This window comes from Aspergillus lentulus (assembly GCF_001445615.1).
Source record: "Aspergillus lentulus DNA, contig: Alt12, strain: IFM 54703, whole genome shotgun sequence".
NCBI lineage: Eukaryota > Fungi > Ascomycota > Eurotiomycetes > Eurotiales > Aspergillaceae > Aspergillus > Aspergillus lentulus.
The window spans coordinates 1,761,789-1,785,818 of NW_028322115.1; the positions used below are offsets into that span (position 1 = coordinate 1,761,789).

The 24,030-nt window shown below is 48.1% G+C and overlaps 4 protein-coding genes and 1 non-coding gene across 5 annotated transcripts; 1 reads left to right on the plus strand and 4 right to left on the minus strand.

The window, feature by feature from the left end:
* Window positions 1–887: 887 nt before the first annotated feature.
* Window positions 888–1,556, plus strand: ALT_6508 (uncharacterized protein; the record flags this gene model as incomplete). Its single annotated transcript, XM_033562809.2, has 1 exon — window positions 888–1,556. One exon carries the CDS (start codon window positions 888–890, stop codon window positions 1,554–1,556), a length of 669 nt encoding a protein of 222 aa, XP_033418700.2.
* A 1,175-nt stretch (window positions 1,557–2,731) lies between these two features.
* ALT_r072 lies at window positions 2,732–2,847 on the minus strand. The gene has a single exon (XR_004500605.1). It is a non-coding gene; the product is annotated as an 8S ribosomal RNA (ribosomal RNA).
* A 1,394-nt stretch (window positions 2,848–4,241) lies between these two features.
* ALT_6509 (uncharacterized protein) lies at window positions 4,242–5,015 on the minus strand (the record flags this gene model as incomplete). The annotated part of the gene is made up of 2 exons (XM_089600081.1): window positions 4,242–4,832; window positions 4,872–5,015. 2 exons carry the CDS (start codon window positions 5,013–5,015, stop codon window positions 4,242–4,244), a joined length of 735 nt encoding a protein of 244 aa, XP_089455543.1.
* A 1,257-nt stretch (window positions 5,016–6,272) lies between these two features.
* Window positions 6,273–11,721, minus strand: ALT_6510 (uncharacterized protein; the record flags this gene model as incomplete). The annotated part of the gene is made up of 10 exons (XM_089600082.1): window positions 6,273–6,446; window positions 6,497–6,805; window positions 6,870–7,764; window positions 7,824–8,435; window positions 8,542–8,844; window positions 8,898–9,900; window positions 9,958–10,121; window positions 10,161–10,567; window positions 10,632–11,496; window positions 11,552–11,721. The coding sequence occupies 10 exons, from the start codon at window positions 11,719–11,721 to the stop codon at window positions 6,273–6,275; spliced, it is 4,902 nt and encodes a 1,633-aa protein (XP_089455544.1).
* A 2,385-nt stretch (window positions 11,722–14,106) lies between these two features.
* On the minus strand, window positions 14,107–18,001 carry ALT_6511 (uncharacterized protein; the record flags this gene model as incomplete). Its single annotated transcript, XM_089600083.1, has 14 exons — window positions 14,107–14,423; window positions 14,503–14,594; window positions 14,648–14,765; window positions 14,843–15,059; window positions 15,119–15,223; window positions 15,276–15,383; window positions 15,443–15,806; window positions 15,868–15,894; window positions 15,952–16,251; window positions 16,319–16,361; window positions 16,417–16,472; window positions 16,528–17,024; window positions 17,096–17,148; window positions 17,203–18,001. The coding sequence occupies 14 exons, from the start codon at window positions 17,999–18,001 to the stop codon at window positions 14,107–14,109; spliced, it is 3,096 nt and encodes a 1,031-aa protein (XP_089455545.1).
* Between the last annotated feature and the right edge of the window lie 6,029 nt (window positions 18,002–24,030).

Consider the following 24,030-nt stretch of genomic DNA (forward strand, 5'->3'; position numbering starts at 1 on the left):
CGCTCTATACTTCTGAGCTACAGCTTGCTGACTATTATATTAGTCTCAAAGTCCTCCAAAATGAAGATCTATACTACTTTGGTCATGGTTCAGGCCTGTCTTACCGCGACTGCCCTGGGCCAGCTCCGCTGCTATACGGACGCGGATTGCCCGGATATGCGGAGGTTGTGATTATCCTTTGTGTTTTTGTGCTGCTCTTTAGCTGATAGATGAATAACTAGTGCTGAGGAATTGTGCCCACCCACAAGGACTGTCTGCCTAAGGGGTCCATTTGCTGAGGCGCGGTGGAGCGTACTTGTGAGTTGTTTGGGGTTGTCTGAGGCTTGCATAGGTAGGGGTCGATGTATCCCAGTTGAGATTAGGAAAGACATACTCTTGAATGACTGTCAGCCTTGTTATATGTTTACTCAGACTGTTGAGTTGCATACAGGTAGGCCGCACAAATCGCTGGGCAGCATAGCATTCATGTCACTTCTCTAGGTAATTTCAACCTCTCTAGATGATTCCTAACTAAGAGAAAAATATGAAATACGACCGCAGGGTGTGGAGAACAGGGCTTCACAATGTTAATATTGTACAAATGCCGAGGTGTTGAGCTTAGTAAGTTATATATAATAAGTTAGTGGACATACATTGATACCCCTAAGCTGACTCAATATGACCTTACCTTTAACTATGGTACAGCACTAATTCAGGCGGTAATTTACACTCCCAGTATTAAATACTAACCTAAACTAGTTGTCTTGGAATTGCCTTGGACTACCTAATGTACCTGAGAGTCTAGCCAGTTATAATCCTAAAGTCCCCCAGTTTATTTTCCCTTCACTCACCCACCTTATCACTCCTCCTCACCCATCAGCCGTATACTTTTCACACTAATATAAATCATGTACCTCCGACTTGCTCAAGACCAGGTCCAGGCAGACAGGCACCGCTTTTCCCGCCGACTACTTGCTGACGTCCGCGAACGGCGTCAAGACACATGGGGTTGGGTAGTCTACCGCACGACCTACAAATCCGACGCCGCCTTCTCCAGGGCAATCGACGTCCTCAACTCCTGGATCAAGGCAGAAGTCTACCAAGACGCAGACCCGCGCTCCTCCGGCGTCCAAAATCCAGATCCCACGCCTAACAACGAGCTATGGGCGTGCCACCGCCTGACCATCATGGATGACCCGGCAACTCTCGACGGCGCATCCATCGAGGATGTGCGTTCGCATTTCGAGTCGTGGGTAGAAGGCCAGGGGCAGCGCGATCGGTGGAACAAGTATCGCGTGTGCATGGTGCTCGATGATGAGATCCTGTCGCTGCTTGCTCAGGTGCCGACTGCGGAGCATGCGGAGAGGCATGGGCGGTGTGGGGAGGAGATCAACAAGTGGTACGTTAAGGTTGTGGAGGCGTTTCCGGATCCGGATGAGGGGGAAGAGGTGGAGGGGTGGCAGGGGTGGATGTATTGTTCGGTTTTTACACTGGTGAGGCTGTGGGATACGATGGGGGATGGGGTGTTCATGGTGCATTTCTTTTGTGATAATGAGGAGGGGTTTTTTTCGTCGTGAATCATGAGTTTGGTTCTTGCCTTTCCACTTTGATTGTGCTAGTGTGGTGTATATATATGTCTTATGATGAGCTGTTCTTAAGGGATATGCGGTATGGTATTGACTTACTATACTTATTATGTGCTTGTCAACTGCGAAATGAGTTCTCAAGCCAGTGCACTGAGATTTATATGTGTTAATGTGACAATATATAGGAGCTGATGCTGAGCCGCGTTATCGGGGTAATCCAGTCTGAGCTGGAACCTTCTCAGTCAATAAAATAGATAGTGGAGAAGCACTAACATTTCCCCCGTCTCTGATTAAGCTTAGGGTAAGCACTAACGGACTCACTGTTCAACCTCACTGCTGATCTTCAGTGTAACGCTGTCATTCGTCTACTACTACTTTTAGGTTATGGACTTGTGGTTCCTGGACCAGTGCCCCTGGCATATTGGCCATGTCTCACTTCGTACATCCCTGAGACCGTGCTCTAAGCAGCGGTCGAGTACCCTTGAATCCCATTTATGAAAGGATTTTTTGGAATACTTGGCTGCTTCAGAGCGAGATGGCCATGTATCCTTTCTGTCAAGTGATAAATGGATGAATATTGGCCCCTTTGCGGCGTGGTCTTCTCAAGCACGGGCCGTGTTCATATGCGTTGTTATGACTGCTCTCAGCTGCATAAATGGGGTGCAAGCATGCATTGTGTGGGGGGCTGCTAATCGGATTCAAGCCATTGCCCGGGAGCTCTTGCTGCGATGAGTGATTTGGCAACTGCGAAATCCTTGTCAGTCCATTTAATCAAAAGTACCTAATATTTAAGGCACTAATACAGGATTTAATGGCAAGGATAGAGTTATAGCCACTGCATTTCTGCTTGTCGCATATCTTACTTGCCGTACTGAAACTCTTGAGTTTACAGTCCATCTTATCAGAACTTAGAGACCGTTAACTGTTCTAAAAATGAATACGCCGCGCAGAATATGTTATATTCCCTTCGTACTTCTTGACATTTCCGGACTATATTGGTCCGTACGCTTCAAGTGTCTAGTTACGTGCCATAGGTCTCCTGCTGAGCCGGCTTCAGCAGCGGAGATTGTTAGCGTCCAGGGGAAGATCGAGGTGCAGCATAGCGTTAAAACTGGTTTAAAGCCAGTTTAAAGAAAAGGAAAAGAGGGAAAAAAATAAAGACTAAAAACATACAACAGCCGGGATTCGCTGGTGGTCACCCACCCAACTACTAACCGGCCGGCGTGTGGCTTAAGTACGGCTGAGCGGACGGGAAGCCCTGTTTTCCACACCCTATGGTCGTATGTGCTAGATCTATCAGAAGAGCTGAATATATAGTATCCTATCAAAGATCATTTGCCAGTATTAACATCATCCGGATGATGATTGATGAGAGAGTATCATCTATTGCTTGTGAACTCAAGGTTGAACGAACTTGATAGATGCACATAATATGATGGAAATAGGCTTTGATTATACAGTTGTACTTACATTGTAGACAGATTGTAGAATTTCCAATTCTCCTAGCCTCTGTATATGCTTAAATTTCAATGACATATATATTGGGTTCTATCCAAATCGACATTCATAGCTTAGGTGGAATTATAAAAAGGGGTTATAACCCTTTAATACTAATGAGACATGTACAGGGAGGTCACTGGCCTACCCTTGCATGGCTTGAAGGCTCTGAGCCCATTGCGATGAATGTTATCCCAAAAATTAGAAATTAGAGCAAGACATACTAAGTAACCTTTCATCCTTAAGCATAAACTCTTATGATTATAATATTATTTCTTCTATAATGGAGAGATTAGAACTCTATAACTACAGAATTTTATTACCTAATGCAGAGAGACTATTACCATAAAGCATAAGCTAGGCTGCCTAGAGACCTTCTCGATTCCTCTTGATATGGAAACTAGTAGCATCTATACAGTTTGGTGGATATGGAATAATATATTAGTCAGGGAAGGTGGCTTTCTAGTAGAGTCTATCTAATCATATAATAGGTGACTCTCTACTGATAGATGCAGTTGTATACTACCTGCGTTGATATTAAGTTTATTCTAATAATACTAGCTTTACTAACCTCAGAGAGGAATCTGCAGCCAAGCATATTACTAGAATGATCTGGATTACTGTCACCTTATAGAATATCCCTTGGCTGGGAGTCTTTATATGGCCATGGATTACTCCTAATGGTTCCTATTTCAACCTCATAATTAACTAAGGACTCTGCTCCCTCATTACCTCATATAATGATAATAATATGTACAAGATCCTAAAAGTTATCAAAAGCCATACCATGGTCTCGCTAGTGCGTGCGAGTTATATGTCAAGCACAATCTGTAGGACGTCCCAACTGACAATATTGACAGCTTCCACGGCAGTCGCCACGCCTACGGAACAGGAGCGACTTTCAAGTTCCTGGAATGCCTTGCCGTGGAAGAATACTGACCTTTGCTTCTGTCCCCTAGGAGAGGTCCTCGGCAACTATGTAGCTGAATTAAGTTCGTGCGTTTCGTTAGAAAATCAGACATAGACTGAGATCGCTTTAATCTGACGCTATCTCAAACGGGCTTTCACGAACGCCTGTTAATGATATCTTCGACAAAATAGATACCTGGCACCAAACCTCGCAGAAAATGTATATACATTACCAAAACTTCGTCGCAAAGCAGTGTCTAACACACGGCCTCAAGAGCAAGCCGTCGGCGTCTCGCTCACAGCCTGCAACTCAAATATCCGAAACGCATGCTCCTTCGCCAGACCAAATGAATTATGCACAGTCCGACTCAGGTCTACTTGCAATACACAATCCTCTGCAACCTTGAACAAAATCCTCATCGGGCCCGGATGTTCCTCAGCATGGACCAGCGCTTCCGCAATGCGCTCCTCAGTAGTCAGCCACAGTTCTCCATGCATATACCGCGAAATATAGAGCGCAATGGTCACATAAAGGGTGTATCCGGTCCACATGCATTGAAAGGGGGGACATGCATAGAGTGGAAACGACGAGCCTAACGGGAAGTTAACGCCAAAGACGATGACCACGGCGATCTGGACGAGTTCATTCCAGCGCTGACGCTTCAGATGCTTATAGTGGCGGAAGAATGGGCGGATAATGTGGCTTGGTCCCGAGATTATTTGGAGCTGCTGCCCGTTTTCGAGGTAGAAGCTGGCTCTAGGAAGATCTTCCTCGTCTTCCTCTGCGAGCTTCTCAGGAGTGAAGCGTTGCAGGGGAACGGCGAAGCATGCTGCGAGGAGTTTCAGAACCAGGGGCATCAGCTAGAGAACCATCCACACGGATTTCCAGACGGTCGCCACGATGATGGAGACCGCGAGCCCGGTGATTTCCGATGCGATAATCGCGAGAATGGTTCGCAGGGTGACTGCATCGATGTCGCCTTCAATTGAGACCGGCCTCTGTCCCGATATAACCGATGAGTGCGCTCGCGGCGCTGAGGGCATTAGTGAGGTTGTTGTCGTCTACGTCAGGCATTTTGGGCGCCTTTTTCTCCAAGACAGACTCTGTCAGATCTGTGATCGTATTTAAGACGTATTAGCTGAGTGGTATCGTGCTACTCTGCTCATGGTTAGACCTCTAGTCTGGTGTCCTCTCAGCCTCTGACACGAGACTCAACTTGGCTTTGCAGCCCGATGGATCTGCCCTCGACCATCTAGCGCTATCTAGTGATAGTAAATCTATTCGGGAAATCCTGGAAATTATTAATGTTTACCTAAGATAGTATAGATTGGCTAACCTAATCTAATAAACTACAAAAACCATAACGAATAGTTTTAACTAAATCTGAATTAGTTCTACCTAGGGAAACTAAAACTAGTGTAGTTCCCTAGGCTAGGCACTGAATTCAAACCACTGTGGGTTTAGCAAGGGTTTGATTTGATCTTAGTAGCTTGGTTATGCAACTCAAAACCCAACCCATGGCAGGTTCAGGCTAGGTTAGGTTTAGGTTTTAGGTTGGGTTTAAGCAGTCTAGGGTTGATTAACCTAATCAATAGACCCATTAAAACTATAACCCAAAGTTTAACCAAACAGTCATCAATTTCAAGGCCATAGGGGTAGGCAAACTGAAGCTGATGCGGCTCCCTAGGCTACGCACTAAACCTGCACCTCTGCGAGTTTGGTGAGGGTTGGATTCGATTTTAGCGGTTCGGTTATGCAACTCTACTTGGGTGAGGGGTCGGGGTACTGGAGACGTTGTGGCCTCGAAAAGAGATGGATATTAAGGTAATTAATATAGTCTGTACGGATGCAAAGGCTGGCCGCCCCCAGAGAAAAGAGACAAGAATATAAGCATGATGTGCCATGCGCGTAGTATATGTGTAAGAATAGTAAATAATGAGTACCTCTCAACAAGAGAAACAGACTAAATCAGCATTACATAATGTAAGGATTGGCAGAGGGTTTGGTAGTAGGAAACACAGCAATGGATCGCGGGCTGGTCGTGCAGGGTAGTTTACTCCACTCGTTCCTCATTTCAGGATAAAACTTAATTGTACCTACATATGCCGCCGGAAATGCGAGGCCCTTGCATTACTCTAAACTGTTCTCGATTGGCTGCAGAAGGTCAAGAGCGATCTTAAGCCCGGAAAAACCCAGCCAGCACATGTTGTGCAGTCTTCAATGGCTATAGATATACTGGGGCTCATGTTCCCGCAACTGAAAGGTAAAAACCATTCCGCTGATGTTCGTCCATTGTGCCCCTAGTAGCCGGGAACGACTGACCAAGTCTCCCCAGTAAATAGAAGTCCTCCATCCAACCTTAGCTGTTCCGGGTCAAGATATACTCTCATTCCAATGTTATCCCCATGTAATTCAAACACGCGTAGAATCATGTATACCTCTGAATGGTCGCTCCTGTTGTGCACGGCCTGCATCTGGGTTTGGTTAGCGGGTATATGTTACCAATGGTTGTCAACGCGCTCACTCTTTCATATTGATGCTTGCTCATGTAGAAAGGTGTTCTCAAAGGCCCTGTAGTCGTCTTGACTTCAATGTAATATTTCGGACGTTTGTCCCACCATTCTTCAGCGTCGAGGTACCCGTGATCAATGAGTAGGGCCGTGAAATCGCCCTCGGTATCGTCATATATAATGTCTGCGGTCTCCCTGCCATACCAAGGTCCCATGTTGGAGTAGTCCGGGTGGATCGTGACATATCTGCGAAGTGTACTCTGCCAATTCAGGTAACTCCAGTCTGTTAGAGCTGGGTCCAGCCGTTTAAGTAATTCGAAAACCTGCGAGAAGGTTGGTCACATATTAAATCTTTACCCTAAAGAAAATTACGGAAATGCAACGTACATATAGCTCTCCTGCGGCGCCAATCATCTTGTCTCTTTCGAGCTGGCTGTCTGAGCGGAACACATGCCTTATGTCAATGCCATCGAAGGCATCAAATCGATGGAAGATTTCTTCTCCCGATAGTGCTTCATCCAGTTCGCTCATGTTGAACGGTCCACTCGAGGGAAATATGGCTCCTCTCGCAGCCAATACCACCCGATTGAGGAGCGTACAGTACTGCATATTGTCCTCCGATGTATGGTTATGTGGCGAGTACAGCGATGGACGGTTGCGATTGGGGTTGGGCGAATAGTAGGCCATCTGGGTTTGTCGAAAAATTACTTGCTCTGAGGAGTCGTCTGAGAGTCGGCCATTCTGACGGGTACACGGGGTGACAATATCCGTTGAGACTAGTGGAACCTCAGCGGCAGATCGATCCTGACTTCGTGACCGTTGGGATGGTATATAATCATCAATGCTATCATCATCAATGCCGGGGTCTTCGTTCGGCACGTCAATTTCGATAATGCCCTGTCGTTCCAAAATAAGGTCGGTAGCAGAAGGATCGACACTCAAAATCATGGAAATTATAGCTACTGCATCGCTTTCAACGTTGTCAGGAATTTGTGTGGCCGGATTCCGCATGAGCCAGTCGATCAGGTGCTTAGGTAAAAGGTCACAGAAACAAAGTTCTTGGGCCTTTTTGTCTTTCGGCACATAAACGACGAGACCAGATGGCTCTTCACTGATGTGCAATTTTCCTATCAATTCTTCAACATCCGCCGCTACGCCATCTTGGGAGATTCTCAGAATCGAGGAAACTCCGTCCGTGGCTTCAATCCTGGCCGTCCGAAGTAACTCGTAAAGCCTCGATGGATTCGCATGATACCTCGGGCTATTGAACGTGGCCGCGACTCTGGCACGTGGAAGGGATATGAGCAATCCGACCCAAGCTTATAAATTTATAAAACTCACCGGAGGATTGCATGCGCCTTTCTTTTCAAGTCACGGTGTGGCGCTGAAATTAATTGCGTTGCCTCGCCAGAGAAGGAAGTTAACTCCTTGATGGATGCAGATAAGTAGCGATGTGTGAGATTTGCCCACTCAAAAAAGCCTTTCAGACGACGCACTTCTTCCAGACTGAAGTCAAGCATCTTGATCCTGCCTCTAAATTGTGATGCCAGGTGTTCCCGGTCAGGAATCACGAACTCCGTAGTAGCAGATGCAAGTCTCTTCGTTCCATCTGGGTAAACAACGGGGAACACCGATCTTTGCGACAGTAGACCTGGATCGACATAATCTCCCTCTGTTTGAAGGAGAGCATTGAGAGACCAGATCTTACTTTTTGTCTCGTTGATTGTTGATTCCGAGCTTGTTTCTAGCAGCTCATCATATACCATCTGAAGGGTAAGTGTGTTGACCCCTAAAGTATCAATAAAGAAATCTTTCAGGTCCTCGTAATGGTCATTCAGGGTGACCTTCCCACGTATATTTGTAATACTTGACCACAAACATTCGGAGATTTTGTACCAACCGGGTTCGCCTTTTGTGGTCACGAAGATCAGGCTTTCATCCTCAAATTCGCGCCTAAAAATAGAAGTTTAGTCTTTGATACAGCCCCAACTAAAGAAAAAAGGACGTTGGTACTTGCCGCAAATCATTAGTGACTAAAACTTCCATTTCAGACAAGTACTTGTACATATCGAAGATTTGGTCGAAGTCCACGCAGTGGTTCTGGCTCCGCTCTACCAGTTCCCCTGTCAGATCTGACCATGAGGCATTCGGAATGCTCAATGTGTCCCTGAAGAATCGTGAAAGATGTTCGAATTGACCTTCCTCGACAATTTGCTCGAAGACGTACTTGAGAGAATACTTGGAAATCATATTTGGTGGTGCATCCCATAGGCAGTGCTCAAGGCCGGCCCATGCTGCATCATACGGATCATCCTCTTGGAGTTCAGGAACGTAAATGTAGTCACCGTCTTCAAAAAAAAGCCTCGAGTAGGAGGTTAGTAGACAGTTTTGGAGATTCGCAAGCATTTAACTTACTTGACGGTGTCTCTGGCGACCACTCTGTCCTCGGCAGCAAGGTGCTTTGCGTCAATTGCAATATACAAATCCCATAGTCGCTCATACGAGGTAAGGGTGGATGCATCAGGATTGGCACTCTGTGTCCAATACAGCACATCAAGGAGGAATTCCAAGTCGTCGTCCTTCCCGACTGAGAAATCGTTGTGAAGAAAGATCCACTTGGAGTAGAGTTCCTCATCTGAAAGTCCTTCAAGGTATAGGAACGGAAAAGGTTCATCTTCCTCCATAAAACGTTGACAAAGCGCCTGAAGGTCGGATAGAGGCAGATATGTTTCGTCAAGCCGACAGTCATCGGGCAGGTCCATGTTGCAAAGCCTTGTTGCATTCGTGCTTTGAATTTCCTTGATGAGATCAGCACTTTGACGCAGTTCGGGCCTTTGATCCTTCCAGAGGTACTCCAACAGGCCAAGAAGCTTTCCCGGGCGAGAGTCCGCGACATAGGTCCAGCTGTCTGAAAGAGAATCACCATCAGGTGAAACAAGACTCAGTCGTTCCCGAATTCCAAGTGAATTGATTAGCCATTCTCGCCAGGTTGGGTAATTTGAATAAGGCCTTGTTGGAATGTTCTCAAGATATGCTGAATGCATGAGCAATACTTCCATGCCCTGGGAGTACTCCGTCGGCCCTAGGAGGGCCTCTGGCCCATATGGATGGTTACTTGGCAGATAGATCTCTTCTTCGTGTGGATTATTCATGATTTCATGAACGCAGTAAACACGAACATCGCAAAAATCATCTTCAATTTGACGGCTCCCGTGTGTCAGATAAAGGTAACGCAGATGAGCTCTCGAATCTTCCATGCAAACCTCGCTATACAAGGGACTATAATTCGCCAGTATTGCAGATCGAACTGCGCTAACCGACGGCTCCACAGCTCCCAAGTGTATGAAAAGAGCTCTGCGGTCTTCATTGGCAACCGCTGCTGGATCCAAGATGCGGAAATCCACGGCAGCCGGGATGTCTATTTCACCAGTCTTTGGTAAGTATACGGGGCCGCTGTTAGCAGACACCCATTCACCATTCCGTAGAGGAAGAATAGCAAGATCATTGAGAGTACGCATTTCGTCTTTGTCCTCGTTTTCGATCCTCGACAAAAGTTGTGAAATGCGGGAGTGGAAGTCTGCGCTCGTAACACACGACTTGACTCTAGAGGTAGGACTTTCAAGATCACTTTTCAACATTCTGAGAATTAGGTCAAAAGTCCCCACCCCGAGTCCGTACTCTTTGAGAGTCCCTTCTAGCGCGGCCGGGTAGGCGGTGGATATGAACGGATCCAAGCTTGAGTCGTCCAGCAATGGATTCCCATCGCTATCCATAAAGTCCTCTGGAAGAATCACAAGGGAGCCTATCACACGAAGGCTGTTGCCGTGCCTTGACCTCCAAACCGGGGTCACGCCAATTAAATCCCTGATCAAGCGAGCCAGAGGGGACCAGAAGCTACCCATGTCATCATCTAACGATGGAAGGAAGCTCGGCCATGCGTAGCACAACTCTGAGTCTTCGCAGAATTTCAACACTGCCTTCACAAATGCCGAGGCAATATGAGGTAATAGGCACAGGTTTCTTCTCGAAGTCGTAGAGATATCTTGCCGATTTGCGGTAGTGTCGAAGTCGGATTGTATCAGGAACTGTTCTTCCAGTTAGTACATGTGTACCGGGAGTTGCTATTGCACGGAATGGAAGAAATCTCACTTTGAACCTCGACTCACGGACTGGTAAAAAGGCAAATATCTCCTGTTTCTCAAGCAAAGGTCTTGAATCTACTGTGAGAGGAAACGCCAAGACGACCTCCGCCTCCGAAAATGCCGTATCGGTTTCATGTGTACCCAGGACGTTGCGACTGTCGCTCATCGGAAGCCGGGTGGCAGTGTACCTAGTGACATGGTAGCGTTGTTCAACCGTGGTAAGATTTTCATCTTCATCCACGACAGTAGCCTCGAGGAAGACACTGTGGCCAGGCGCATCGCGAACACGAAAAGTCTTAGATTGCCTCATCCCACCATTGTCATCGCAAAAGAAGATTCCTATCTGCTTGAGGTTCCGCAAGAAAAGTAAACAAGTTTGCTGAAGATCAGCGAGTTGCTGAAAAACGGTTTGGCGAAGGTGCTCAAGTGCTTCCGGCTCTCCTTCTGTGTGGAGATAAAGAGTCATTCGGGTTAAGCGATCAGGAAATTCGTGTTCAGGGTCCTCCCACACTGGTAGAACCATTCCAAGACCAAGATCACCTATGTTATGCTTAAAATGAAAGGAAAAATTCCCCGACTGGATATGAACCTTCCAAGCCGCGATGAAAACGGACTTGAACCCGATGCCCTTCGCCCCAATGTAGCCGTGAGATGCGGCTTTGGTGCTCTCCCCAACAGAGCAGATAGCCGACAGATCTTCAATCGTGAATCCATCCTCATTGCACTCGACAATGATACGATCGGGATAGACCTTAAACAAAATGAAGGGTATCTCGTTGTGTTCCCGTGCGAGCGTAAAGCGATTATCGTCTGCATTTTGCAGAAGTTCGAAGACAAATCGAGCATTGCTGTTATAGAGGTTTTTTGCCAGTCTAAGTAGCTTAAGTTAGCACACAAGACGGAGACTCCGTTGAGCAAGTGACTAACGTCTTGATTGAATGGCCTATTTTCTCGTCCTTCGCACGCAGGCCCTGTTCAATTATGCGTCGCTCCTCAGGAAGCACCTTGCCAATGCGATCCAAGATCGCCGAATCGACATATCCGAACTTCGCAGCAATTTCTTCCACCGCCCTTTTTGCGGTTTCTCTGGTGGACATTCTGAGCTGCTCTGATGTTGCTTCTTGGGTTTAAGCTGGTAGCCGACTTGAATGAGCTGAACTGAAGTGTGCACCCCAGCCCCCGTCCTTGCAGCCAGCACTGGACGGGAGTTGCTTAGGTAGTGGCATTCCAAACCATATTTGTTATTTCTGTCCTACAGCGCTTGGCGACGAATCATTCTAATGAAAAGGTGGTGACTCCAGCTAATTAGAATTATCATGTAAATGCTAGTAATACAAATAGAGAAGGATGAAAGTCTGCCACTTCTAAGTATATCAGCTAGCTAGTGTAAATAGCTGGCAAGAGTGGTTAATTTTGGATGAAAATTAAATCAAAAGTCTAGCTGAATCGGAATGTTGAATTCGATATCAAGTTCCGCGAATTGGTCGAACCAGGCAACTCTCATAGGGACTTGAAACCGATATTCGAAAATGGTCAGACAAATGCGTGCTGATAGTAAGGACGGTTGACAGAAGGTTACAGCTTGGTTAAAAGTCTTATAACACTCACACCCCGCCAACCTTGGCGCCCTTTAGCACAATCCCTTGTAGTGATCCAGTGTTAGAGAGCCCCATGATGGCGGTGCTTACAGCGCAAGGTCGAGCCTGCTTTGAAACAACCCGACGTCTCCTTGCTGAGACGATCAACGAAGGGCTAGCATCAGCGGCAGTGACTGTTTGTCAGACCACAAAGCAGCAGTGTCTCGTCCTGACCAGCAATTTTGAAAATCGAGCAAATCCTGAGAGCTGGGTTAAGGTGTGCTTATTGCCCGATACGTACCTTGGGCTCAAAGAAGGCAAAGTGATCTCGCTTGTACGACCAGCGAGCCTTCAACCACCAGTAACGATAGGAAGCAATTCAGAGAAGAGGGAGTCGTTGGTCCCTGAAGATATTTTTGACCACATGTGGCCCTAGCTCTCGCGTGATGCTGACCTAGCTCTGCTAAAAGCGATTGGGAGGGAATTGAAAAATTCCAGGAAGAGTCAAGATTTAATATCCACTAACCGACCTGAGGAGATGCTAGTCTAGGGTAAACTAGAAAAATGGCTCGAATACAGTGAACGTAAAGACTTCTGGGCTTTGATTCACCATCTTTGGACTGGGAGAGAGCATCTCATCCTTAGACACGCAAGTCATCCAGTAGGAAAGTACCCATGAATGAGAGGTCAACACACTGTGTTAACAGTCGTGTCTCGGTTAGTACCACCGGCTTTGCTTTGCGCAAGCATTATTGAGGCCTTACAGTCCTGAAGAATTACCTGGAATGCTTAGTCTATCACTGGCTTTTGTTTCAGTCCCGCACACTCACATGCGTGTCTCAGGTTTGTTTGAAGAAACTCTTAAACCCGCATCTCATAGAGCTTGAAGTTCCAAGCACTAGTCACGACAGGTTCATTGTTCCTTGCCTTGTCCAGTAGCTACCGGCAGGTTAAGCAATGTTTTCCTAGCTCTGTTGTTATTAAAACAATTCAACAATGCGCTGACGCACAGGCATCGCTGCGCACATTGACCTTATGGCCCGAGCTGAACTTCACGTATCACATCAAGCTATCACTAGCATCTAACTTCACCTCGGCACTCCACACAATAACACTATAGACGACAATTGGAGGACCTGTTTTCACAGAATGACTGGAGAGGTTTCTGCCCTCAGACATGTGGGTATTCAGGGAAAGTTGGAGCCATGACTGGGAGTCAGACAGGTTTCAATAAAACAAAGCATTTATCCTGTATCCTTCGAGATGATCTTGAAGTAAGAGCAAGAGCGAATAACGAGAAGTTGATTCTGGCTGCTGCATTAGCGCATCATTCTCCAGATGCCGGCCAGCCATAAGCTTTGCGGATTCCCTTTTTCATTAGTCTCGCAGTGCACGGGATCGTCGACGGAGTTGAGAAGGTTGCCTGCAGAGTACACTGGGAGGCAAAACTGATTGTGTTGAGTACTGACGCTTTCAAACGCAGAAAGCATTCTCATTAGGCCGTACCATGAACGAATCCACTGGCGTATCAGAGATGAAGCTATGCCGCTCTCGGAGTCGAGGAGCCTCTTCAGTCCGGCAAGGAGGCTGTGGGCAGTTTCTTTCGCTACATTGCACTTCAGCAGTGAACCACTAATTCCAAGCTGTGGTCCTGACATGGTGTATCAGCCGTGACGCCGGCATTTTGAAGTCGGTCGAATTCGCGATGCATGTTGGCGACCAGCTTGTACCAATCCCTAGTTGAAGTGTTATGTTTTGCTGTGCTTATGGAACACATGAATGACATGGAAGGCATTGGGTACACCTTAATAGTTGAACATTACCAGAGACACCCCTCCTAACTGCAACACCTTGCCCTATTACGCGGAAAGAAATAATGAAATGCAATTCACTCTGACTATATCATCACTGCCGAACCTCTCTCACAATCGTTTGCGCATGAACCAACGCGTCCTGGATTACTCCCACCCTCCGCTTTAATTCTTCTGCATGTCGGGGATCTTGCCCGGCCTCAGATGTCTCGCCCTCTACCGTGACCGAAGCCCGCACATCCCTTGAAATATTCGAGAGCTCCTCGTGAAGCTTTCGATCGAGCTGATTAAAAGTCCTCTCAATAAGTTCACGATAGTCACCAGTCAGGCTGTTGGCCAACTCTAAAAATAAAGGTGAGGATGAGAGATGTCGGTTCATGGTTTGCTTGCGTCTGGAGTCGCTGCCCGTTCCTGCGGTTCGCAGTCTGTGGTTAGTGAAAAAGGACGTGTTTGAGAGTAATGTGCGAAAGTAGAGTTCTCGGTATCGTACCATATTGCTCCCTACAGGTGTTATACACCGGACGCATGACGCCCGCAATATAGGAGCTAGCGTGTCCGCCTATTGCGTCGGCCTTGATTTTTCTGATAGCAGGTCAGTCATCCTCTGTGCCGAATAGAAGCCGTGGACAAAATACTCAGTTGCGTAAAGCAGGTCATCCAAGGAGCTATGGATGGCGTCTACTATACATCTTTGCCGCGTTTCCATGTTCAAGAGCAAATTACCCAGGCTGTCCGGTGCTATGTCGTGGTGTTCTAACAAGCATAGTCAGCCAGACAAATCTTGGGTTTGTCGTCTTCTATTGACGCTAGCTGAGAGGTGGAATTCCTACCTTCAATCGAATCGCAGATGTGCTGAAATATATCAGACACTTCTTCGTCAAGTTCATCTCTTTTCTCTTCAAGCCAACCAAGCATGGTATCCCATCTGATGGATAGTTGATCACTTCCCGGACCGAGGATTTCTTCATTCCAGCAGCGATATGATTGCTTCGGCGTTTGGTGTGTCCCGTAGTTGCGACACCAAGCGGCGTAGGTCGAATGGTGCCACTGTGAAACCTCCATCAGGTACAAATCTTTGTGCCATTTCACTTGCCTGTTTGACTTACGGTTGCCCATTCCCTGCTCGCATCGACTGCATGATCTCTCCAATTGTTCCGGGAGTTGCCTGCGCCGGGGTTACTATGATGTCTCTCGAATGCTAAAGTGAGGTTCTGGGCGCACGTATGGTTTGTATAATCGAATCACTAAATTGTCGCTCTAGACTGCTCTGCGCAAGCCGGACTCCTGACCGAGGAGAGGCAATGCTCTAGAAGATGTAGAAGACGTCAGCGATTGTGCACCCTTGACCATCACTTCCAAGCTGCCAAAGCACTTCCAATCTTGAAAGTATAAAGAAGGAACCGGTTGCCCGATAAGACAAGTCACCGTACCCGTTGAAGAGTCTGTTCGGCTTCGTTCAAGGCATCGCGCAAAACTTCAGCCCGGCCTGCAGTAACGGCATCAGAACCCGCCAACGCCCATTGAGTTAGGGAACCTAGAAGTGCGGGCACTTGATTTTGCAGAAAAGATTCCGTTGCACGAAGCTGTGCATCTGCGGGAACAGACTGGCAATAGCGACGAAGCTCCGTGATACCACTGAGCTCGAGGTATCCGTTGGCTTGCTCGGGATCGTTTGCACGGTGGTCTGCGTAAAGTTTATTGCTCACGCAGAATACCCGGGCTTGATTGCTCCAGGCACGCGATAAAGACTCGGTTACGCCCCTATTCCGTCTTAGAATGAGGAACCGCTTCAGCCTGACCAGCATTCAGTCAGCACAAATATCCAATCCGTGCAGCAGGCAAAAGGGCCACCTACTCGAATTCCAGTGTCTCTTTCTCATCGCTGTTGGTAATGTCTGGTCATGATACGTCCTAACCGCAATTGATCGGACAAACTTACCTAAGGGCGAGTTCCTCCGCAGCAAGATTTTGACTTCCACTTCCGCTGCCTTGTCGTCTACGAGACCGCATCTGCCTGATTCTTCGTGCGAGGGTCTGAATTCGGCTGTCAAGGTCGAGGATACGTCTGGCGTCACCCGCAGAGCATGTCCGTGCTGTCTCTCTAGCATCCACATCCTGGGATTGTCTCGTTAGCTCCGGTACCCATCGGGTTGGGGAAGAGGAAGCCTGCCTCTGAACGAGTACAAACGATCCGTATCGGTTGGCCTTGTGCGCATCGGCGAATGATATCACCAATCGACTGGTCTGTCGTACAACGAATGATCGTACTAACAATGAACACCTCGTCGCAACTGTGGCGAAGGTACCTTTCAGTTGCCCGTTCTCGGGCATAGTTCAGATCACGAAAGCCTGGACGTATGTCAATTACTCACTGGTCAAAAAGTACAGAGCCAGAATGCCTTACCAGGGAGGTCAGCCAGCACTAAGCCAGTGCGCAGAATCGGCGATCGCAAATAAACCCTAGTCTCCGTTAGACACGAATCAAAAGAGAGCCTGCAGACTGGATCCTCTCAACCTGATCAACTTGACAAAAGGCCATAGAGCCGGCCTATCACCCTCCCTTGCATCAGCCATAAGGTTATCCAGCTGCTCCATACATTCATCAGCGTGGCGAGCTACAGCGGAATACCGAAGACTGTCGCGTCCGCCAGGGCGGTGGTCCAACCCAGCCATTGCCCACTCTTCCAATGTTGTCACAATAGATTCTACCGCATCCTCTCCGTCCCTAGAAAGGAAGTCAAGATCAAGCGCCGGCTGGTTGGGAAAAAGAGAGAGCAATGTGTCCCAGGCTCTCCTGGCAGCCACCTTGATGTCCTCCTGTTCTGTTGCATCACGAACTTCCCGGTAGGCGTCCGTGTAGTATTTCCTGACGTTTGCCAGCAGCTCCTCAAGAAGCTCTCGGATCTCGGCATTATTCATGAAATCTGCCTCTATGGTATAGTTGTGCGGATGCTCCTCGTTCACGCTCCGGAACTCTGTGACCACTGTGGTGCAAGCAGCTCCGTCTCCGCTCTGAAGGGATTTCAATGAGTACTTGAGATCATTCACGGGAGCCGAAAACAAATTCGGATCTTTGAACTCACCGACCGAGCCAGACCCTCTTGGTCGAGGATGGAATTGATAAGACTACTTTTTCCTGAGTGTTCAATTAGCCCTTCGTCTCCTCGCACCCTGAACCCAGCAAGCTTACCCATTCCCGAGTCACCGATAAATCCAACAGTCCGCGTCGCGGGATAGGTGAACCTGCTCGCCTCGAGCGTCTGTTTATACAGTTCGTGAAAGGCGGTCGTAGGGTCTTGTGCCAGCTCGCGCCGACTCATAACTTGCGCGAGGTCTGCGAGCTCGCCTCTCACATTCCGTAGTGCATTCTGGAGCCGAATGTCGTAGATCGGCACCTGGGGAAGTTCCTCCTGGCGGATATTGTAGAGGTAATCTTCGTCATTGTCATCGTCATCACTGTTATTGTTCTGCTGAGACTCCTCGTCAGACTCAGGATCGTTGTCGCGATCTGAATCCTCGGCTGCCGTATCCCCCGAGTGAGAGCTCACAGAGCCCAGCGGAGACGATGGCGTCTGTGGCCGCCGTTGGATCGGCTCCGTGGAAGGAGCACCTCCTGGGCTAGGAGTGGCATTGTAGAGGTCCCTGTAGGTTGTATGATGGGAGTTAGGGGTCAACCCAGATTCTCTCGGGCGACTACTGGGATCAGTCTGGGAACTATTATTTGGCTGTCTCATGGCTTCGCTCAGGCGCAAGTTCTGAAAGAGGGACTGGGTGTTGGGTGTGAGGGAGCGTCGTTCGACCTGGTGGTCGAGCGGGTCATCTACGGAGGATACCGGGGTCAATCTACCTGCAGATGAGGGGCTGCAGGAGAAAGTGAACTCGACCGAGGGTAGGACGTGATCTTGGAGAGGGTTGGATGAGGGTCTGGGGCTCTTCAAAGGAGTGCTGGGACTGTTCGCGGAGTCGGCGTTGGCACCGTTGTCGCGCATGCTTCATCGCCTCGCTAGGTATGTGCTCTAGGTAACTCAGTTTGTGATCTGACAGACGGAAGAAAAACTGACGCTGGGTTGGCCATTTTATAAGAAGATTGTCTGGAATGACTAGGCTGACATGTGTGGGGCCCTTATATACAGCGCGAGGCTTTTGAGTGGTAAACGATGCTGCAAGTTGCCTGCGCCGCAAAAAGAAAATCGGAAGTAGTCCGCCTCGGTAGGATTGCGCCATCAGTTCGGAGTACTCCGTATATACAATCGGCAATACTAATTATATCTAGACTCTGCTAAAAATTGCCAGATATGGATCCTTGTCAAAACGCCTCAGCGGGAAAAGGTTCGTTATGGTCTGGGCTTACCCCATATCCAATAAGATGTACATCGACTTAAACCAAGCCCCTTTTTCCTACTAGGTTTGCAAGCCAACCTCAAGGAAAGGCCCCTTGGCTGAAACAGCAACAGCATTCCACAACAGGCCCCCCTGCTGAAACGGCATTCCACGACCTTTACAAGCGCCTCTAGTACTTGACCCCGCACACACGACTCTCCTGCACTTGACTCGTATTGTTCCATCCACGCCCCTGCATAAGGGCGAAGCAGCGGCATCGAACCGTTTGTGTTGCGCAGGCTCGTGTCCTCGAGGGCTGTATTCTGACACGGTCCTGGCATGGCGCTACGCCATTACGGCGCTATACTGGAGTGGTGCTACTGCAGCAGCGGATCTGGAATTCATACAATTACCCAAAGGACCGACTAACCTTTGCGCACTGCGACTATGAACGGTATACCCGTCATGTGGTATATATTAGGCGGGCTGGCTGTGATGCCCTTCTGCGGATACCAGCTTGGTTACCTGTCTAGACCTTCTCGTATACTATAATCGCCATCCTGGAGCCTGGACAGCCTGGCTAGCGATAGTCCTCTGGTTATAACTTGTATAGACGCGCATGATAGCAAGACGTTAGACATCCCTCTCAGCCCAGCTTTGGATGAGCCCACTAACAGTAGGTTCATACTCCTTCACGACGACGCTGTCTCCATCTAGAAATGTATTTGCATGGCAAAATGCCAATGGTGGGTCTTTCTTCATGAGTACCACTTCCCTCCATCCCAAAGCCTCTTCATTGACTGTAGTCAGATCTTCATAGAATTCACGGCAGCTACGTATATCCGCTGTGCAGCGGTAGACATGCAAGCGGAGAAGCATCCGGCCAAGGGAAGCTTTGCCTTCCTGAAGACGAGATCGATCGACTTGAACTGTCAAATTCTGGCTCTCTTTATCATGAATGATTTTGTAGAGGCCGCTGCTGTCACGAAGCATATGTTGGAGCATTCCAAAATGTGCCTGAAGTCGTTAGAGATGTTTGCTTCTACGCTTCTGCGCTTCTGTGCCTGATGCTACTTACTCTGCTGTGTGCTTGACTCCATTTCTAGGACAGTGTTAGCTTCAGCTGTTTGTCTTCAGATAGTTGCACCTACCTTGGTGGATGGGTTGTAATTCTCGAGCGCTCGCAGTCCATCAACTCCTAGTTGCTGGTAAAGATTATAGACCACTTGATCACAGAAAAGTCAGGTCAAATCCAACGCACTTAGCGGACTCTTACCATCAGCAGGTTTAATCTCGCTGTCTGCAGTGCATCCGAAGAGCTCCAGAATCTCAGGAACGTCAATCAGGTAAGCACCGACAAGTTCAGCGCGACACTCGTCCACAGTTGTTGATAAATCTGCAAAAACTCCTGTCCAGGTTTCCCCTGGACCGTACCAACTGTCAATTGGTTTTCCAGTGAGTGGGTTCAATGGCGGGTGCTCTCTGTCAAAGTTGAAATACCCCTGGGAGTGCTCTTGAAGGAGCTTGCTAGTGCCATGGCCCAGTATCTCATGAAGAACTACCCAAATGTAGTATGCTGTAAAACGGTGCTCCTGGAAAACTTTGCGCTCCGATTCATGGATCATGTGGGTGCCTCTGGCTCGTTTACTCTCCGCTATCATGCGGTTAGCAAAGATGATGTTTTTGAAACCATCTTCTTGTCTGATGTCATTGTACTATTGATTGGAAGTTAATGGAAGACAGTATCTCTTATGCAGGCCGATCACTTACATTTGGGAGATTGATCCCTGGAAAAACCAGGCTCGAGCAGTAAGCCAGAACTACGGTCTCGTTAGTTCCCTATGATTTGGGGAAAGCCCTACGATGCAACTCACTTTGAACGCTGGCAAAATCAGGAATATCAAAAAGCTCCTTCTCGAATGGGCCTTTGCCGTTATTCTCCTCGTACCCTTGCGCCCAAGGTAGCTGAGGAATAATGTCAGAGGCGATTTCAGCGAGCCTGCGGAGCACCTTTGTTCTTTCTGAATCTGCTATTCCGACGATCCCCTCGAACTCAGCACGAACGCCAAGGGGATCTCTGTACGGCTCGACGAATCCAAAAACAGTCTCTACCTCTGGGGCCTTGTCCTTGACCCAGACCCTTTGTGCTTTCCTGTATGCATTGAGGTCCCCAGAAGAAAAGCTCTCTGCAATGCCTGCCAGCAGTTCCTGCTGTTGCCAATTGGCTGTGTATTTTATAGCTTCTTCCAGGTTCTGATTGATCTTCTTGAGTTCTTCTTTGTGGTCACCCCGAACCAAGCGAATTCTTGTGCCATTCGGAGAATGGTCATCCGGTTCCTGAAGAGTGGCTTCATCTTCTTCTACTGAGGCTTGCATGATATCATACGTCCGGAGGGTAATTTCACCTTCCGCGGTGACGCTCTTCCTCAATCTAGTATTCTCGGGAAAGATTCTTGATGATTCCATGAACTTGGATATGGCGGAGACCTCTTCCATATCCTTAAGGGTCTCATCTCCAAGATAGTACGTGCTTTGGGAGGTGTCGCTCGGGACACCCAGACTATCCGGCAATGGTCGAAACAACGCATCTCGGACTTTTGCAAAAGTTTGCGCTATGGTAGGATCACAGTTCGCAAGCTTCTCCAGGTCATCGGGTGAAATATCAGGGTGGAACTTTTGATCCCCAGAGCCCTACAGCATAATCAAATTATGAAATGCATGAAACATAAGTGCGTAGGTACTCACAAAATAATTGCCAATATTAGAGAGAAAAACCGCAGCATAATCAAGGAACTTCTCCACTTCAGCCATATCCACTTGCGCTCTTCCCGCTAGCTGTTCCCATTGACCATCACAGCTGTGATAAAGGGCCATAATGAAATCAAAAATATCGTTTGCTTCCGGGGACACTTGTCGAAGAATGATTCTTGTCCCATGCCATGCGGCTCTGTCTAACTGTCAGTGTGGCTGTTAAACGTCAATGTTTAGGGCCTCTTACCTGGCCGTGTGGTGGGCGTAGAGCTTCTCTTTGCTGCTGAGGCCTTTAAAGGCGGCCGCTACCGAAAGCTGAAATACCTCGGGCATACGCATTGTTATGGCTTTGAGAATCTTTCTAATTCTGATCAGCCGATTGCGCAAGGTTGATTGGGGATGGATGGGAGCTTCTCGAAAGAAGTGAGGATGAGGAGACACTAATTTGTTATGATTGTCACCCCGCAATGACCACGTGAGAGTACTGTACGCTCGCTAAGTCGCATACAGTATAAGATAGAAAATATATTGTACCTAGGAATTTGTCTTCTTAAAATAGTTGAGCAGCTTAGAAAGCCTGACGCTTTTCATTACCTTAACTAATGGTATACCAGTAAATTGAAGATGTTTTTTGGTGGAAACATGCTACTCCTTCCAATATCTATAGGCCTCCGGCTGTATTGCGTTCATCGACAGTTGTTGGCACTCTCGAACTATGGCCATTGTCTATCAGTTACATCATTGGATTGGAGCATTCCAACCATCTATTTTTGTAATAGATTGTATAAGCTGCAGGCTAAAGGAACATTACCAGAGCATCCATGGGACGAGAGCCGCGAAGTCGGATGCACATCCTTCTCTCTTGGAAATATTGTCCTTCACGCTGACAGCGTGTTCCATATACTCAGCACTCTCTTGAATACACCCCTGCGACTCGAGCACCTTGGATATCTTGAAAAGTGCTCGGGCTAGGTGCCTCTGGCCTTCGGATTCTGGAAGAGCTTCAGATATCTTGGCACATTCTACGAGTAGTTGACTGTATGTAGTTAGCAAAATAAGGAACAAGGTTAATTATTCCGTTGGGAACTCACAGTGCTGAAGACGAGCTTCCTTGATATTGCAAGATATCTGCAACCTGGTACAGGGAGTCGCAGACTTTCAGACGCTCACCCAAGCACTCTCTTCGAAACGTCAGAGCTTTAGATGCAAGCCGAAGGGCATCGTCGTGTAAGCCCTGTGCCATTCTTATACGGGCGAGCAATACCATATCCCTGCCCCGCATTAGTTCAAGAACATACTACGGAGAGATATTCGAAACTCACCCAGAGAACCGAGGGTTGCCGGTTTTGAGAAAAGTATCGTCGGTGAAATCCTTCAGGGAGGGACATCTTTTTAGCATCTCCTCTGCGCTATCGGGCTTTCCCATGCGTAGTAGTAGGCTGGCCATGTTGCTATACGAGTTTCCTATTCTATCGCTCTTGGCTTCCAAACGGATATCGATGGATCGCTGGAGGTGTTCGTGTGCCTTTTCTAGGTCTCCAATCTCCGTGTAAGCGAGGCCAATCTCGACGAATCTGGCTGCCAAGAATGAATTGTTGGCTGGAAGTAGCGCACCGCGGCAGTTGTATGCTTGTTGAAAAGATTCTAGAGCGAGCTGTGGGTGGCCGAGATCGAGCTCGATGAGGCCTTGCAACTCGACTGCGCTTGCATATGCTAGTGTGCTGCGATCGGAGAATACGCCCATAGCTGCTTCTATGTAGCTTCGCACAATGCTGTAGTTCTCCCGCTCATAAAGATACCTGCGATAGTTAGCCAATGCCTCACCTTTCTACTGAGGTTACTCGCCAGCCGCAACGCAAGAGGAGTTCCGCAAACTTCTGGTTGTTCCCCTCGTAAACCTTGAACATTCTGTTTTGCTTCACAAGATGGTGCAGGTGAGGAAGGCTTCTCTCGCATCGTGACCATGAAGCGACCTGATGACCAAGGTCGGCACTGTATGTATCAGGGAAAGTAGAGAAAAGAAGGTCGATGACTGCGCTAAAGTAAGCCTGCCGTTCCTTATCACTCATTCGTCTGATGACAGCAGTCTGGACAAGTCGATGAATAGAAAGCACTTCATTCTCCTCGTACTTCTGAACAAGCCCGGCTTGGAGCAAAAGCTCTTCTGCGTCGAGAATCCTGTGCGTCTGTCAGTGGTGTGCCCTCCGACATTATACACGAAAGCTTACTCCATCTCATCCTGTAGGAATTCGAGCTCGGGATTTTCTGTACTGCCCGACTCTTCTCTCAGTAAAGACTCTTGTACGCAGTCGGGATCGAGGAAGGACAGCAACATGTGAAGGGCCTTTGCATTCCCAGAAAGCTTCTCCAGGGACATTTCCCACACTGTTGCCAGGGTGTGACTATAGTCCATATTTCTCGCGCCTTTGCTGTCAATACTCGCTGCGTTTCTTTCGTACAATGCTAGGAATTTGTGCAGGGCAACTTTTCGGTGGACCATGAAGCCCCCTATTTGATTCAGTGCAAGAGGTAACCCGCCGAGGGCAGCAGTAATCGCTCTTGCTTCCTCTTGATTGGAATTGGATGTCTGGTCAGCACCGAGGAAGTTCAGCAGTGCGGCCGAACCAGTTTCAACGTCGAAAGGCGTGACCAGACAACCATCCAAAGCAAGGGCAAAGGCCGCATTTGAGTCACGACTTGTTACCAGGATGGAGCCCGACGAGCTTCTCGGCCAAGCATGCTTCGCCAGTTCCAGGTCGTCGGCATTATCTAAGACCAATAGCCATTTACAACCTAGGACAGTGTCAGATTGAACCATACCAAGTGACTTTACGCAGGCTTACTCGTGCCCGCGAGCCACTCTTTCACCCCCAGCATTACTGCATTGTCGTCCGTTTGCATATCAGCTTTAGTCAGCCCAAGGCATTTCGAGATCTCTCGGTAACTT